General features: G+C 37.7%; 2 protein-coding genes across 2 annotated transcripts; both read right to left on the bottom strand.

The window, feature by feature from the left end:
- Positions 1-3,983: 3,983 nt before the first annotated feature.
- Positions 3,984-5,662, bottom strand: LOC110756673 (E3 ubiquitin-protein ligase RDUF2). Its single transcript, XM_088249313.1, has one exon. It carries the CDS (start codon positions 5,454-5,456, stop codon positions 4,290-4,292), a length of 1,167 nt encoding a protein of 388 aa, XP_088105439.1. The 5' UTR covers positions 5,457-5,662; the 3' UTR covers positions 3,984-4,289.
- A 3,420-nt stretch (positions 5,663-9,082) lies between these two features.
- On the bottom strand, positions 9,083-11,072 carry LOC110756586 (glycerol-3-phosphate acyltransferase 5-like). The gene is made up of 2 exons (XM_021958026.2): positions 10,358-11,072; positions 9,083-10,137 (listed from the first exon to the last, which is right to left on the bottom strand). The coding sequence occupies exons 1-2, from the start codon at positions 10,931-10,933 to the stop codon at positions 9,214-9,216; spliced, it is 1,500 nt and encodes a 499-aa protein (XP_021813718.1). The 5' UTR covers positions 10,934-11,072; the 3' UTR covers positions 9,083-9,213.
- Positions 11,073-15,436: the final 4,364 nt, after the last annotated feature.

Here is a 15,436-nt window from a genome sequence, read left to right on the forward strand (position 1 = left end):
GATGTTATGTATGATCCAATCAAAAGTTTTGATTCTCTCTCTCTCTCTCTCTCAGAGTTGATCTTGATTCTTTCACATAATATTTTGGTCTTTTACTTATGTTTTTACTGCATTTTGGCTTCACGTTAGAGGGAAATACAATCACTAATCAAATATTAAATTGGGAGATTTCATCCATGTATTAAATATTAATGATCGACAGCTTGCTTTGCTTTTCTACTGGATTTGCTTTGCAATTCGCTTGTTTTCCACGAGTCATGAATATATACACTGTGCTTAATTCTTTGCTTCCTCATTGATTAAGCTCCGAATCCATCAATCCAAAAAAGGGATTAATTCCAACCCTTCACTTGTCATTGGTAATGGCGCATCAAAAACAGTCATAAGATTCTACTACCTGATTAGTCGACGTGTTATAATGTGAATAGATGACTGCCATGATGTAAAATAGAAACACATGTTATAACATGAATATGCTAAAATCATCACGTTACAATATGAACATCCATTATGCATATAGATTCAATTGTAAGCTTCCATCGAGAATATATGGAAGACATAGTTCATTTTAATACTGTACCACTTTAATATTTTTATTTCTTTTGCTTTCACCTACTTTTCTGTATAAGATTTAAGAAATCCTAATAATCTCTCTAATCTCATCACAAATGAGCTGGTGATTAACAATCACTCTTGACTTACGTGAGCTTGTGATTCGTGAGGACCCGACATGCTCTTTCAAAAGGCATCATCTGGAAGGTACAACTGGAGACAAATATGAATGCAAACTTCATGAAAGTCGGAAAGAACCCAAAACACACCACACCCACCAAAATCTAAAACGCATGGAGGTGAGAAAGCTCATTAATTTAAAGCCTTGACTCTTGAACGTTTTTAATAGACAACTATTTCATTAACAACTCATAAGTGTGTATTATATTGTCAACCAGGCATTAATTAATAATTAAACTAATGTTTGAAAACTTTCGGCATGCACGTAAAATATTTAGACTTTGGTATTTGGGGCAGCCACTCTAATATACTAACCAGTCAACTTAAATCTCTTTTGAAACTTATGATTTATTCAAAATGCTTTCTTGCTTTCACTGTTAGAAAACCTCAATATTAGCCCATGTTCAATCTTTCGTAACGAAAACCAAAATTTAATTGTGGGCGAACACGAATAAGACATAAATCGCATCATTGTGATTTTAGCTGGGTGTTGCTATTGATTTTTTCTCTGTATTAGGTAGTCTATGGCCTTTTGAGCATTGAGTCACATAACTATTGTATTATTAGGTAAATGCAATGTGTTTTTTTTCTTTAAATTATTTATGAATAATTGACTAATGGTTGGTGTACCCAATTAGCCACCAAAGAAGAGTCTCACGAGCCTTGATTGATATTGCCACTATTTGCTGGTTCCCACAAGGATTAGGGGTCAAAATCTTCAAATAAATGCGAAGCATACCTAATACCAAAAAGGATTGTGACTGAATGGGAATCGTGCGGGTGTTGATGTTGCTTCCTATTACAATGCCTAAAGCATGCTTGGCGCACTAATAATAAGACACAGCCTTGACGGCAACAATGACACATCTAACAAGACTTGTTACAAGAAAGAATGGTATATAGCTGTGATAATTTCAGATCCAATAGTTGAAGGAAGTTACATGCATAAGCTCAAGTCAAGCACTCAAGCCTTCATGTCCAACCACATGTCCTTGTGTGCCATCCATCAAATTGTCCATTACTTACCCTTTGGGACCATCTGCATTGTCAGTTCCAATAAACGAGAAATCTCTCCCTTTCTAGGGTTCGAAATTTTCTTTGTAGAATGACAAAAACCTAAATTATGAGCATGGACCCGATTGAATTGGAAACACAGAAAAGTCTCTTACTCATTTATTCCTAGACAACGGGACAAAGATTTGGTCGACTAGATAAGAGCAAATTTTTTATTCTTCAAAATTTACCAAACATACTGTTATATTAGACTATGAATCATAACCGTTGATTATTTGACAAATATGTTTGAATTTCAGCCGTGTGCCATTTGATGTAGATGATTGAACAATGATGATTAGCTTTTAACAATACTGGAGTTTGGAGGAGTCAATATAATAAAAAAAGAAATGAATTTGGTATGCTTTCTCAATCACTCACACACACAAGTGACCCCAGGGAAGAAGAAGCAGGTAAGTAAATTGCATTGCATGCAAAGCTTTATGTGACGTGAGTTGGATTCTTACCCTCACTGCAATCTCAATTGCTAACGCGGTTTGGCAATCAATCACCGACTCAAATTTTGTTGTTTCTCCAAGATTTGTTAATTGTCAGTCTCAGCCTCTGGAAGAGAGTGGCAAATTGCTGAATTTTCTATGTTCAGTGGCAATCAGTATTACATTTATATATCGTTATCCTCGCATCTATATGAGTGGAACGTGAGACATCATTTAATTAAATGAAGACAACTATCACTCCACGAAAACTTAGTGACGAAGACCCACAATTTGTATATGATATGATGTCTGCTATCAAGGGGCCAATCTTTTTATATTTCTTAATCTCCTATGACTCCAATCTGTTTGACATCAACTTTTCAATTCAGTCCTGTGCTGAAGAACCAACCACACCCTGTAATCCAGAGATTCCATGGATCAAGCCCAAACACCCGAAAGAGTAGGGCTAATTCACATATTTGGGCTCTTCAGGAAGGATAAGGGAGGCATGGGTTGCTGGGTTGACGTGGGGAACTATTGGGCCATCTAGAACTGAGAGAGATGGGGCATTGCGACACCTCTCACAGTTAAGCGGACAAACAAAAGTTTTAAGTTTTAAGAGAACATCTAAAGCAGACTCCGACACGTTCAAGATTCGATTCCCATGAGAAATTTACTTCAAATTCTTCTGATTTTGCGATGGTGTGACATTGGAGGAAATCTATATTACCTATAACCGTTGTAAAATTAGTCACGTGGCAATGAGTTTGAAGTTCAAAACCAATAACTCATACTCAAAGTTCTGTGTTTGAATCTCCCTATTCATTATCGCTTGTATAAAAAACAACTAGTCCGTATGAATAATACGTGAGGTGACCATGATAGGTGATGAATGGCAGACACATGTTGAATGCACACAACCCTTTAGGAAAGATTTTTATGTGGAAATGGTATATGATCTATATGAAACTCCAAAGTGTGTGTATGGCATCTATCTCACTCAATGCCACATGGCATGCAATTTGCAAACACTTAAAAATCCATCATCTCCTGACTAATAATATCTCAAAATATGGAATAAAATCGAGCTCCAAATCCCTTCCAAAGATATTTTACCAGCTTGGATCGAGCGACACGTGTTGGCATGTCATGTGCCATGATTTGGCTTCTTCGTAATTCTAGGCGACCATTTTTGTGGGTGAGGTTTCTTTTAGTCAACTATGCTACCAAATGTAATTACCTAAATAGACTCAGATCAGAACAAAGAACAGCGAGGACAAAACAAATGGCAATGCCCAAGTTATGTGGAACGGCAAGTCGTTCTACTCCCCCATTTGTTGTTTATGAATCAAGCACTAGAAAGAAAGCATCTTGGGTAAAAAAAAAGTACTAAGAAACCTGCAGCCATCGATGACAGAGCTCGAAGTCCAAACTTCAAAAGCAACCCAAGAGAGAAAGGGGAACAGAAAAGCCTGAAAACCCAGCTGACCTTAAAACAGTAAAAAAATGACCTCTTCCCATTATCAATGCAAAAAACATTGTCGTTTTCCCATTGTCAACATCTCTATGGATTTTAGTGGCAAGTACCTCTCAATCTTTGTCACACAATTGTAATGTAAGAAAGAAACACCAAAAAAATAAAAAAAAATAAAAAAAGGACCAGGGTGAAAGTGAGTTAGCAGACATTTATTTCAGAATGATAGTAATTCCCAACAATTTTTATGACAAGAAATAGGTCATGCAATGCAAAGAACAATAACATGAACAACAAGAAGATGCTTACACTTTATACAAACTGAATCTCACTACCAATTACAAATTCATGGAGGAAATCAAAATACACTCAGAAATCTGTCTAATTCCTGGTTCAGATTTCACTCCATGGAACTTTAAAAACTCACTTTGGCTTTGTCTCTCTTGGAGCTGGTTTCTTCTTCTTCTTCTGCAGATGCTCCGCTTCTTTTTAATTAACTAGGTTACTAATTTCCTGGGATTTTCCAGGCCCCATTCGCATTCACTCTTTTTTTTTTTCCCCAATATTTACACTACGAGTGAAATTAACGAACCTCACCATCTAACAATCCCACTGTTCACATCCATCGACCAAGTCCTCCGCTGCCTCGGTGTCGACGTCGTCGTCTGCTCCAAATCCATAAACCTCACCCTCCTACGACTCGCCGTAAGAGGCGGCGTCGGCGTCCCGATCCTCCTCTCCGAACCCGAACCCGAAACCGCCGACGACTGGACCCCGCCAAAACAACCAAACAAACCCCGCAAAAACCGCATCAACCCACCACTCTGCCTCCCTCTTCCTCCATTCCTCGACCACGAAATCCTCCTCGGAGCTCCTGCGCCGTTAAAACCGCCGTCCATCTCCGTGTACACCACCGGAAGCTCTCTCTCGACGCCTCTTCTCCCGCCGCTGAATCTCCCCACCGCGAAACCACCGCCGGGCAGCCTCCAGATCGTAAGACCCGCGTTCTCGTCCTCCTCCTGACCCGTCTCGGCCTCCGAATCGGTCGGCAGTTCGTGCCGGCATACCGGACACGAGTTTCGGAGGGAGAGCCACGGGAGTATACAATCCGAGTGGTATATATGCTTGCAGGGCATTTCCCGAGCTTCGGTTCCTACTTCGAACGCTTCTTTGCACACCGCGCAGTGATGCTCCGCCGCTATGTGAGACTGGTCGAGCTCGATCGTCGGCATCGATTCCACTGCAGATTTTGATGCGGGTCTCTGCTCGTACCGTCCGATTCCGTTGATTTCGATCTGGGACAGCTGTTCGAGAAGGCGGTCAAAACCCGACCCGAGTAGAAACTCGGACATGCTTGTAGGTAAGGGTCGGAGCCCTGACCCGACGCCGTCATCGTAGAACAGCTCGAATCCGCGGCCTTCTTCGTTCAGAGTAGCACCTTCGGAGGTTGTTCCGCGGAGGACGATGACCGGGTTGAACGGCGCGCGGTCGCCGTGGTTCCGGCGAGGTCTTCGGGGCCCCGAGGGGCTTGGAGCGGTGTGATCCGGATTGGAGTCAGAGCGGTTGTTGGCTCCAATCATGTACATCGCGGCAGCTGGAATCCTCCTAACGCGGCGCGAGTCGGAGTGGGTCGGGTTGTCGATATCCTCGACGAAGCCACTGCCGCAGTCCGGGCACAGCACTGAGGAGGAGACGTCGTTTAAAACCGTGACGAAGCGGCTACATCTGTAGCACCAGTAAGACGGCGTCGCTGTGGACATGGAAGGCCAATCAAGACTGCCGATCCGAAACCAAAAAAGGCCTATAGCAGTCTAAATCAATTGAATTCGATCCGAGAAATAACAATTCCCAATGGTAAAAGTCCTGTTTGGGAGATGGGAAAATGAATAAAACCCCGAGAGAAAAAACTACAAAAGGGTTTCTTCTGGTTGTCAAATTTGATAATTGCGTGTTAAAAACTGAAGACAGAAAGGTTGATGGGGTTATTAACGGCAAAACCGCGTCGTCTTTTTTGTTATAGCGACTTAGCGTGGCGAGAACGCTCGTAACTTTTGCACACGTGGTGAAGCCTGATTTGGGCGAAGCGCATAACGACGTTTAGTAAGCGTTAGAGATGAGAGATGCGTGAGGGTCGGTTGGTTTTGGAGGAAGTGGGAAGCGGAGATGAGACGGTGCGCTCTGGAGTTGGCAACGGAACCGAATATCTTAGAAAAGCCGCGGGAAGGAAGGGAGGGCTGCGCCGTTTTCCAATTTGAGCTTCGCGAGCCGGCGCGAAGAGTTTAGCGGAATATTCTATACAGGATGACGTGGCAATATTCGTTTCTTAACTGAGAAGTTTTTACTATTATTTGGAAAAGAGACTCTGTCAACTATTTTTCCAAAAGTTCTAACTATGACCCTAAGTCAAACTTCAAAACAACAAAGTTAACAGATTGTAATGAACTTTGACCCAAAAAAAAGATGTCCAAGTGTCATTTCCATTTCAGATTAGAGTATTTAAAAATAACAATTATACTTATATTTTCATGTCTCACGTGAAATCTTTATAAAACACCTATTTTGAGTCTTTCTTTTATTTTTGGTCAGAGGGCAAGATACTTGTGAATTGTATACATCGAGTAATTTTGTAGTGTTTAATTTCTCAATGATCATGTGGTGTTATCAATCCATTTATGTTATAAAACTTATATCTATATATTAGTATTATATATATATTTTAAATACAAGCGATAATCTAAACTAGAATATGAGAATTTCTCTCACACACAAAATAATGATGTCGTGAGTATTCGAATTTGAGATATCTAATTTGACAAATTAACCATATTATCTAACTATATTGTAATATATGAATTAATGATACTACATCACGTGTGACGGTCATAAATTAAAATTGATCATCGTTTCTATGTTGGTATCACCTAAAAAAACGGTTTTGACTTTTGGGCTCACCCATGGCTGTACATTGCACATTATTCTCTCTTTCTCCAACTGATATTTTATGTTCCTCTTTTTTATTACTTTATTATATATCTATTTATTTGAAGCTATCCAACTGAGTGAGCTACAGCTACAGGTGAGAAGCGGCTCGGCTGGGGGTAGTGACGTGGCACGCCTTACGAGCTGAGTCATGATTTTAGAGAGAAGAACCAGTTCGCTGTCCAACACGTCATCATCATTTCCTAAACATCGCATGCTTCTTTGTCCTGTTTTCATTGAATGCTGCGTTTCCGTATGTTTCAAAGTTCAAACATTCATTTTGTATTATATATATATATATATATATATTTCAATTCTAATCAAAGAAAAGGTTTTATTGGTTTCTCTAGAACAAGTCCAATGTATTTGTTAAGGGTCATACTTCAGGTATAAATATTATGCATTAATTTTTAGGCCATCTTAAATCATATTTAATTTTTTAAGACTACTACCGAAAGTTTAAGACAAAATAATAATTTTTTTAGGATGTTTCATATCGAGAGGTGCGATAGCGTATTAAACTCACATACATTATATGAATGCTATAACATATCCCGGAGGAAGCATTTGTTCCAAAACCACTATATTGGTGGATTCTTTGCGATAAAATGAAAATTTTAAATTCTTATTATGATTTGAGTTGAAATTGCATGCAACTAGTAATTATTTGCCTTTTATTAATTAGTAAATTTTGAGTAAACCGACCATTCATTTATGGATTATGATTATTTTACAATATTTCCGATGTTTTTTAAAATAAAATAATCTCCGCATGATCAACTAGTCATAAGATATTAACAAGGTTTGCTTTCCTGACAAACTACAATGTTAAACAATACATCAGCAATGACGAAATTATTGGTTTCTAACTTGGCATCTGAATTCAAATTTTCTTACTAATTATAATGAATACATTGTTTAATATATAAGTATTTGATTAATTTGAGAGCTGATGATACGACGCCTCTTCTTTTTCTTTGGGTTTGCTTTTAGCATGGAATTGCATTGGAAGGCAGAAAAGTTGACTGCATCTGCATGTGACATACGCAGGTTTTGGTAAATAAGAATTTTTACTTTACCACTTTTAACTTTTAACTTTACGTGTAAAAAGCATATATATTACCCCACTCATATTCTTCATTCCATTATCTCTGTTCTCTTTCATTTGTGGCCTTCACCAAAATATCTCTCATCTCCGTTCATTCATTACACGTTCGTTTTATGAATCACCATTTAAAAATCATCCATACTTAAAATTCAATTAAATTAAATTAGAGATTATTTTCGTACAAATCGTCGATTTTGGTAAACAGTTAACATCATTGTGATGAAAGTGGTTGATACATACAAGTGATCAAACTAGTTCGAATTTAATTAATTTTTTACAAATTTAAGCTTGGGTGCACTTAAGTATTTTGCCTAATATAATGAAACCCAACATCTACCCCCACCAAAATCCTAATCAATGGTGTTATTAACTTATAAAACTTGGGGCCGGCATAGCCTATTCACATAGGTAACGCTAGTGGGCCTAAAAGGATAATACGAATACTATCTGGGCCTTATAATCACCTTGACTTGACGTGAGACAAGCAAATTCCCAAGAAAAATACTAGGAGTACATTTACAAATAACAGATTTAGGCCCCGGACGTATGCTACAGCCTACATACGATGCAATATATTTCTATCGCTTTCTTTGTGCTGAAGAACAACACAAGGGCAAGGCAATTTACGGGCTTGTTTGGAATTGCTTTTCTATGAAGTATTTATGCTCATAAGGGATTTAAATAAAAGTGTTTTCTTCAATACGTAGCAAGTACTTCTTCAGCACATAACATGTGCTTCTTTAGGAAGCACTTCTATGACTCATAATCGCTTCTAAATTTTTCTGTCAAACGATATCAAAAGTGCTTTTAACCCTTTAAAAAGCGCTCTCAAAATGGAACATCGTTTACACTCATACGTCTTCTTTTGTTCCGGTGAGATGAGACGGCATGTTCCAAGCATAGTTTTCTTTCTCCTTATCTCTCTTTTTTTTGTTTTTCAATGACATAGGAAATAGAAACAGCAACCAAACACACCTTAGACAGAAGACAAAATCCTATACTTCATTCTAATCCAAGTCCCGAAATCATTTTACAAGCAAAATGATCAACATCTACTACAATGGTACTTTATTGAAAAATGAATAAATACAAGTCTTATCATATTTTTATACCACATAATGTGACAGTTGATGTGTATATACCACATCATCTAAAATATTAGTTTTTGTTTTTCTAATTTTATTTATTAAAATATATTTCATTCATTTAATTGATGTGACATATAATATTGACATGCCACATCATTTATTGACACTTTTTTAATTAATGTGGTTGTACACCTCATCTGCATGGTATGAGAATTATTAATTAACCACCGAAAAAAAAGTTACAAATTAACCCCGCCGAATCTAATGCCAAAAAAAAAAAAAACCCCCCCAAAGAAATTAACGTATTTATAGATCGACGGCGGCCCACCAAACAAAGAAATCTTATTCTTTCGTGGTCTTAGGGTTAAAGTTGCTCACCATCTTCTTAAGTTGATCAACGAATGAAATATACGAAACGGATCCATCATTCCCAGCAAGCACTTTGTACTTGTCCTTCCTAGTGAAGCTAGTGCACTCAAACCCTAATGTGGAGGCCAAAATCCTCTGCACGTAATTTGCAACTTCATGAGGGCTTTTTCCGGACGAACACGTGGCTTCTATAGGCAACTGGTTCAGGAACGTAACTTCATAAACAGGCCTAGGGTTCATGAAGAAGAATATGGGGTCCAAAGCTTTCCAACCCTTCGCCGTGGTTGCGTGGAAAAACCCTACCCTGTAGTTCATGGCCACAGGAACAATTCGGTTCGTAAGCTCAGCAAAGAGTGCACTGAACCTCAAGAGAAAAGGTTCACGACATGTTGTTCCTTCAGGACAAACCACCAAGTCCCCTTTGGTTAGTTCACGCTTGATTCTTTCGGCATCCACGTGTCGAACTCGGGTTAACCGAACGGTGGGGATTGGTGCTAACATCTCCGATAATCGAGAGATTGAGTATGTGACTGCTGGAATTTTACGTTTGAGTACGTTTGAGAGGATAACAGGGTCCATTAGTGTTCGATGAGTGCAGACGAAGAGCACGCCGGAGTTGCCACCGGAGAAGGGTGGTGGGGTTTTCCCTTTCACAATGATTTTGCCGCCAAATAGTCGGGAAATGTAGGGAATAACGCTCATTGGCAATATCAACCCCAAGACTATCCGAGTGAAGGCGAGTAAGATGCCTAGGGGCATCCATAGTAGGATTAGAAGGGCGGTTGAGGGCGTCGGGCGCTTGACTAATCGGCCGTCGTGGAAGATCACCGGAAGTGGTCGGAGGACTTGCTGCTCATGCTTTTGGTTGGTCATGGTAAATGGTGGGTGCATTTGTTCCTGTAGTGACAAGCCATGCACATGCATGATTTACTTAACTAGTAAGAGTGAATTGTGTACGTTTACAACAACTTGAAGGAAAAATTAAATAATTGTTAATGTTACGTGTGACATAATTAGTAATCAAAAGTTTAAGTTAAAGCACGTATTATGTTATGTGCCACATCAAGTAGTAGTAATAAAAAGTTATGCTAATATAGCTGCCATATTATCTACTTACCTTGCATAGTGATAGAAATGAAGAACTTGATGATGAAGGCCTTCCCAACCCTAACGTTGGTTCCTCATCTATGAACACCTTTGCCACTCGGTCATATATATTCTTGGAACAAACTTGACTTTTAACAAAGCCCGTGGCAAACCCAAATCGGTTCACAACAAGCTCACTACCAATAACTTCATCAGCTCTCAAATGCTCCTTCACAAATCTCTCCACCATAACCCTTGGCATCTTAGTCACCACAACCCTCCTGTCATATGAGCTAAACACTTTCCAAGCCTCCATATCCAAATCATCCATGTAAAACTTTGGCAAAACTGCTCTGGCCACGGATTCAATCTCCGATTCAGGAACACCACAAACAGCAACAAAAGTCATAAGCTTAAGCCCAGCTTCCTCCATACCAATCATATCAAGAAACCGAATAATCGGCCACACCATCAACAACAAGGCAAACCGGATCAAACCCGATGCCTCAAATGCCACCAACATGAAGTAGGAGAAAGGGTCGGGGTCCTTGAGAAGTGTTCCTTCGAGCTCGGAAGCCACAGACTCCATTAGGCTACTTGTTTGCATTTTGTCCAGGTTTTTTTGGTTTGGGATATTATGCCTTAGACTTATAACTGGCGATAAGTACGATATTTGGCTCAGGATTTTGTAAATTTGTCTGGGTTAGAATGTAGGAATGAATTAGCTTATCGGTTTACAACTACCCCTACTTTATATAGTTACTCTCCGATCAGTCTATCTCCCTCTAAATAATTTACCCCTTTTGGGTTTTGAGTGGATGTATCTGCAAAGAAAAACGTTTTATACGCCACGCAATTAAATACACACACACAAAAGATCGATTACTTAACCCCAACAACTTAGGGTGATGTGGACTTTTTGTGACAACAAAGTCCATTTGTACACACCTAAAAAGCAGGTCCAAACTTAGACCTTTAGGTCACTGACTTTTCGCTCATAACGTGAGGAGGAGCAAACATGTTGTTCGATTAAATCTTCCTATATAAGGTTTTGCAAAAAAAATTTGTGATCTGTTTAGTGTTGGCTGGCTGCCTGATTTGGAAATTTCTGGGAAATTTCGGTTTTGATTGGGTCTTGCCACGTTTTAGATTTTGCTATATATGGTTCTTTATGGGTATGTTTTTCCTTGTTCTTAATAGATCAATGGAGTTTCTGCTTTCCCATTATGGAGATTAAGGATTGACAATAAGAATATGACATTGTACGAATTTCCTTTTTGCGTAAACTAGGTATGATTGATGTGGATTAAAAATAAATAAATAAATAAATAAATAAATTAAAGATTTTCATGAATAGTTTAAGGTTAAAAATCAAGTAACAACTCGATTACGATATCCTTTCTGATCGTGAGCAATCTTTTGGGAATTTGTTTATCTTTCACATTGGCAAGCACCGCAAAATTCAATTGCAAGTTTTCAAAATCACGGAAGTTTTAAAAATGATTTGGGCAATCTCTGATACTGATGAATCTAAAAACAAGCTGCATGCATGTGATGTGGTGACTTTTTGGGTGTCACATGCATGGCATTGGCAAAGCTTGCAAGAGGAATTCAAAGTAGGTTAGAAAACCTAGCCATTTGACATCTCTCCAGCTTTCCTATCCTGCCTTGCTGTGTTTGTTTCTCAACCTCTCCGGTAATACCACACGCTTCTGTTTAATTCTTTATACGCAAATTCTACCAAACAAACCGCTGGTTAATTTTATTTTGCTTTAACAGATTGACACGGAAAACTTCTGCTACCGGTTTGGTAAGGTTGGTTTGAATATGAAAACACAAACACAGGTTAGCAGAAGAAATGTTCAATTGGTTCAAATTCTTGAGCCTAACAAAGACAGGCCGGGCCTTGAAAGAGGAACTTTTTTTAGCCCAATCCAACTTGACCTACTGTATCTGTATGTATGAGCATGATCTTTCCTGACGCGAAACGGTGCAAGTGTGCAAGTTGATACAATGGAAAGCTGACATACAATAGAACAAAATAATTCACAAGGTGTTAAATATAGTTATGATGGTGGACAAATTCATCACATAGCAGAAGTTGATAACAGTGCCATTTCATCATAGTTCTTGAAACCGAAATAATAAAAATTGCGTTATTGACACTTTCAAGAATTTTTTGTTTTGTTTTTGTTTTTCAAGTTATCCCCAAACATGACTCAGGCGGCTCGATTATTTTTAATTACGGTTCGAGAAAGAACAGTTGAGAAGGGAAAACGAACCTAACAGTCAGCAGCAGCAGCAACAGTCGAAAGAATGATTTACCTAACCCTATATATTTACCACAAGGATAATATATTTATGGGAAACATACATGCACATCAGCCATGAATTGTGCTTGCCAAATTTCGAGGTTATGCCTCACCTCTCATCTATTCATTTTATTTATATTTTTATGATTTAATGTTCCTCTGTTTGTTTAAAATATAAATTATCTGTATATGATGAGTTGACACGGAAATATCGGAATGAAAGATAACATAAATAAAAGGGGATATTTTCTTTTTCTCTTTGGCCTTCAAAAAGGAAATTAGAAAAACTAAGTTTTTCTTCTTATGCATAAAATTTTCTTTTGGGGGCATGCTTAAGCACAATTAAGATTCTTGGGACGGACTCAGGATTTTAAAATGGGGTGGGTTAAATATACCTTACCTACAAAGGTACTAAGTAGATAGAAAACTCAATAGTACCATGTAATTTCATTGATAACAAAAAATAAAAAAACACTTATTTAATAAGCAAGAAAAATAAAATCAATTACAAATCCTATTTGAAAATTCATAATTCATAAATTGAAACTAATAAGCCCCAATTGCAAATCCCTAATTTATAATTCATAAGTTTCATAAACTCCAAAAAAATTCCTCAAATTAAAACATCAACAAATTGAAAGAAGCTTACATGACGAATATATGAACTTGGTTCACTTGAATTAGGTTTTGAAGGTGAGTGCAGCAGCAACAAGAGCGTTCTTTTTTATTTCTCTATGTGCAAGTGCAAGGTGCTTCTTCTTTTCTTTTTTCTACGTGCTGTATGTGAGTTCTTTTTTCTCTACATGTTGTGTTGTGTGTGAGTTCTTTTTATTCTTATCTTTTTATTGACTACGTACTGTTTAATGAGACTAGATTATTTAAATTGAGTGAGTTAGGATTTTTTTTTTGGGCTAGAATAAAAGAAGCCGCTGGGCTATCTATAGCCCAGGTTAGCCAAACTTAGGGTCCGTCCAGATTAATAGTTTTATTTGATAACAACGCACGTGGACTGCATATTAATGATTCATGTAGAAGCAAGGCAAAGACAAGTCACGTGACTGAGCGACCACACAGCACATGTCTGCAAAATCATCGTTATCCACTGGTTTCTGCAAAATATGTAAACAAATTGTAAACAAATTGCGGCTGACATAATCACAAAACTAACATTGACACCATTATATAAATACATGCTTTGCTTTCTGTATTATATTAAAAGAAGCAAAAAGAAAAGGCATCTTCTTTGCCCGTGGTTTGGGGTCTCTGTGTGGTAGCTGGTTTCAGCCGCATTCACTGGAGTTTATTCTGTTAGCTTTTATTTATAGTGGGTGGCAGTATTAGCCAAAGTTTTAATAAGCTAATCATCATTCTATTATAAATTTTATTGATGCTAAAGTTTAGTTTAATTTTTATATTCAACCGGGGCAAGTCGAGATCGATTTTATTTAGGGTTGGTTGAAGTTGTGAGGGATGGTGAGGTAATGAGTTACATTTAGAATACGTTCATGACTCAATCTTCTTAAAGTGTAACAAAAAAAATAAACATTCTAATTCTAAGGCATCAAAATGACAATTAGAGTGACATCGATGGGATTTCGAATAACAATCTTTCGATGTTTTTTGTTAAAATGGTTGTCTAAAACTAGCTTAGCACAAGTTTTAAGCCAATCAAGTACTAGTGTAGTAGTGTGTGTATAATTGAAGAGTTCTTGGGGAAGCTTATATACAAGCTTTGGGTGATTGGTGCCTTTATCTCTTGATGGCTATTAGTTTTCCTCACCAAATAATCAATGTTATTATTATTAATTTGTTGCCTAACTAAAATCTTACCCACCATTATGAATGTGCCAAACAGTTTCATTCATTTCAGAACAAGTACTTGCCTCATTACTGTGGTTGAGATGGTTTGGTAAGGTAAGCCCCAAGCTTAAATGCACCATTAAAAAAATCTCCATCAACTTTTTTTTTGTGGACATTTCCTGTTGAGAGAAGCGATAATATATTAAACCCACACACACTACATGGATGTTACGAGCCTACAACTCGAACCCAAAACCTCGTATGGAGGAGCAATTACTCCAAACCGCTACATTAGTGGGTCTTTTGCAATATTTGTTATTATTTTAAGTGAAACTATTTTGTACCCAATCATTGTAATTACATGCTCTTTTGTTTCTGTGTACTAAAATTAGGTTAAACTTTTGCAGGATCAGAGGAAGAAGTTACTGCTTATAGTCCTCTTCTCTCTCCCTGTACGTAGCCTTGAATTTCAATATTGTCTCTACGCGTAGTATTGTAGTGCTTATCAAAAATCAACTAGATTAAACTTAGCATCAAACGCATGTACTTATTTTCAGCTTTCTACACAAATTCCAAGCCAGATGTAAGTTGTATAATTGTGTTCCATCGACACCACATGTTTTACACAAGCTATGGATTGTGTCAAATATGTTGTTATGTTTGTTGTTTAGTGTGCGATAAAAGTGTCTAAATTTTAGGCGCAGTTATAAAGTGTCAACGAATTTTATTTTCGACATTTTAAATATGTAAAATGTAATAATTTGATTTAATACATGTCGAGTATAAGTGTGTGAGATAAAATTGTCCACATATATGTTAAGTGCGGTTAGAAACGTGAAAGGATCTTCTTTTCTGCAATTTAAATACACTATTATATATATTAATTTGATATGAGAAGCGCCGAGTTTAAGCGTGTGAGACAAAGTGTATATATGTTGGGCACAATCACAAAGTGTGAAAAAATTTATATACTTTTAAAAGTGTCACATGTACTAAAT

Source organism: Prunus avium, chromosome 2 (assembly GCF_965620075.1).
Source record: "Prunus avium chromosome 2, drPruAviu1.hap1.1, whole genome shotgun sequence".
NCBI lineage: Eukaryota > Viridiplantae > Streptophyta > Magnoliopsida > Rosales > Rosaceae > Prunus > Prunus avium.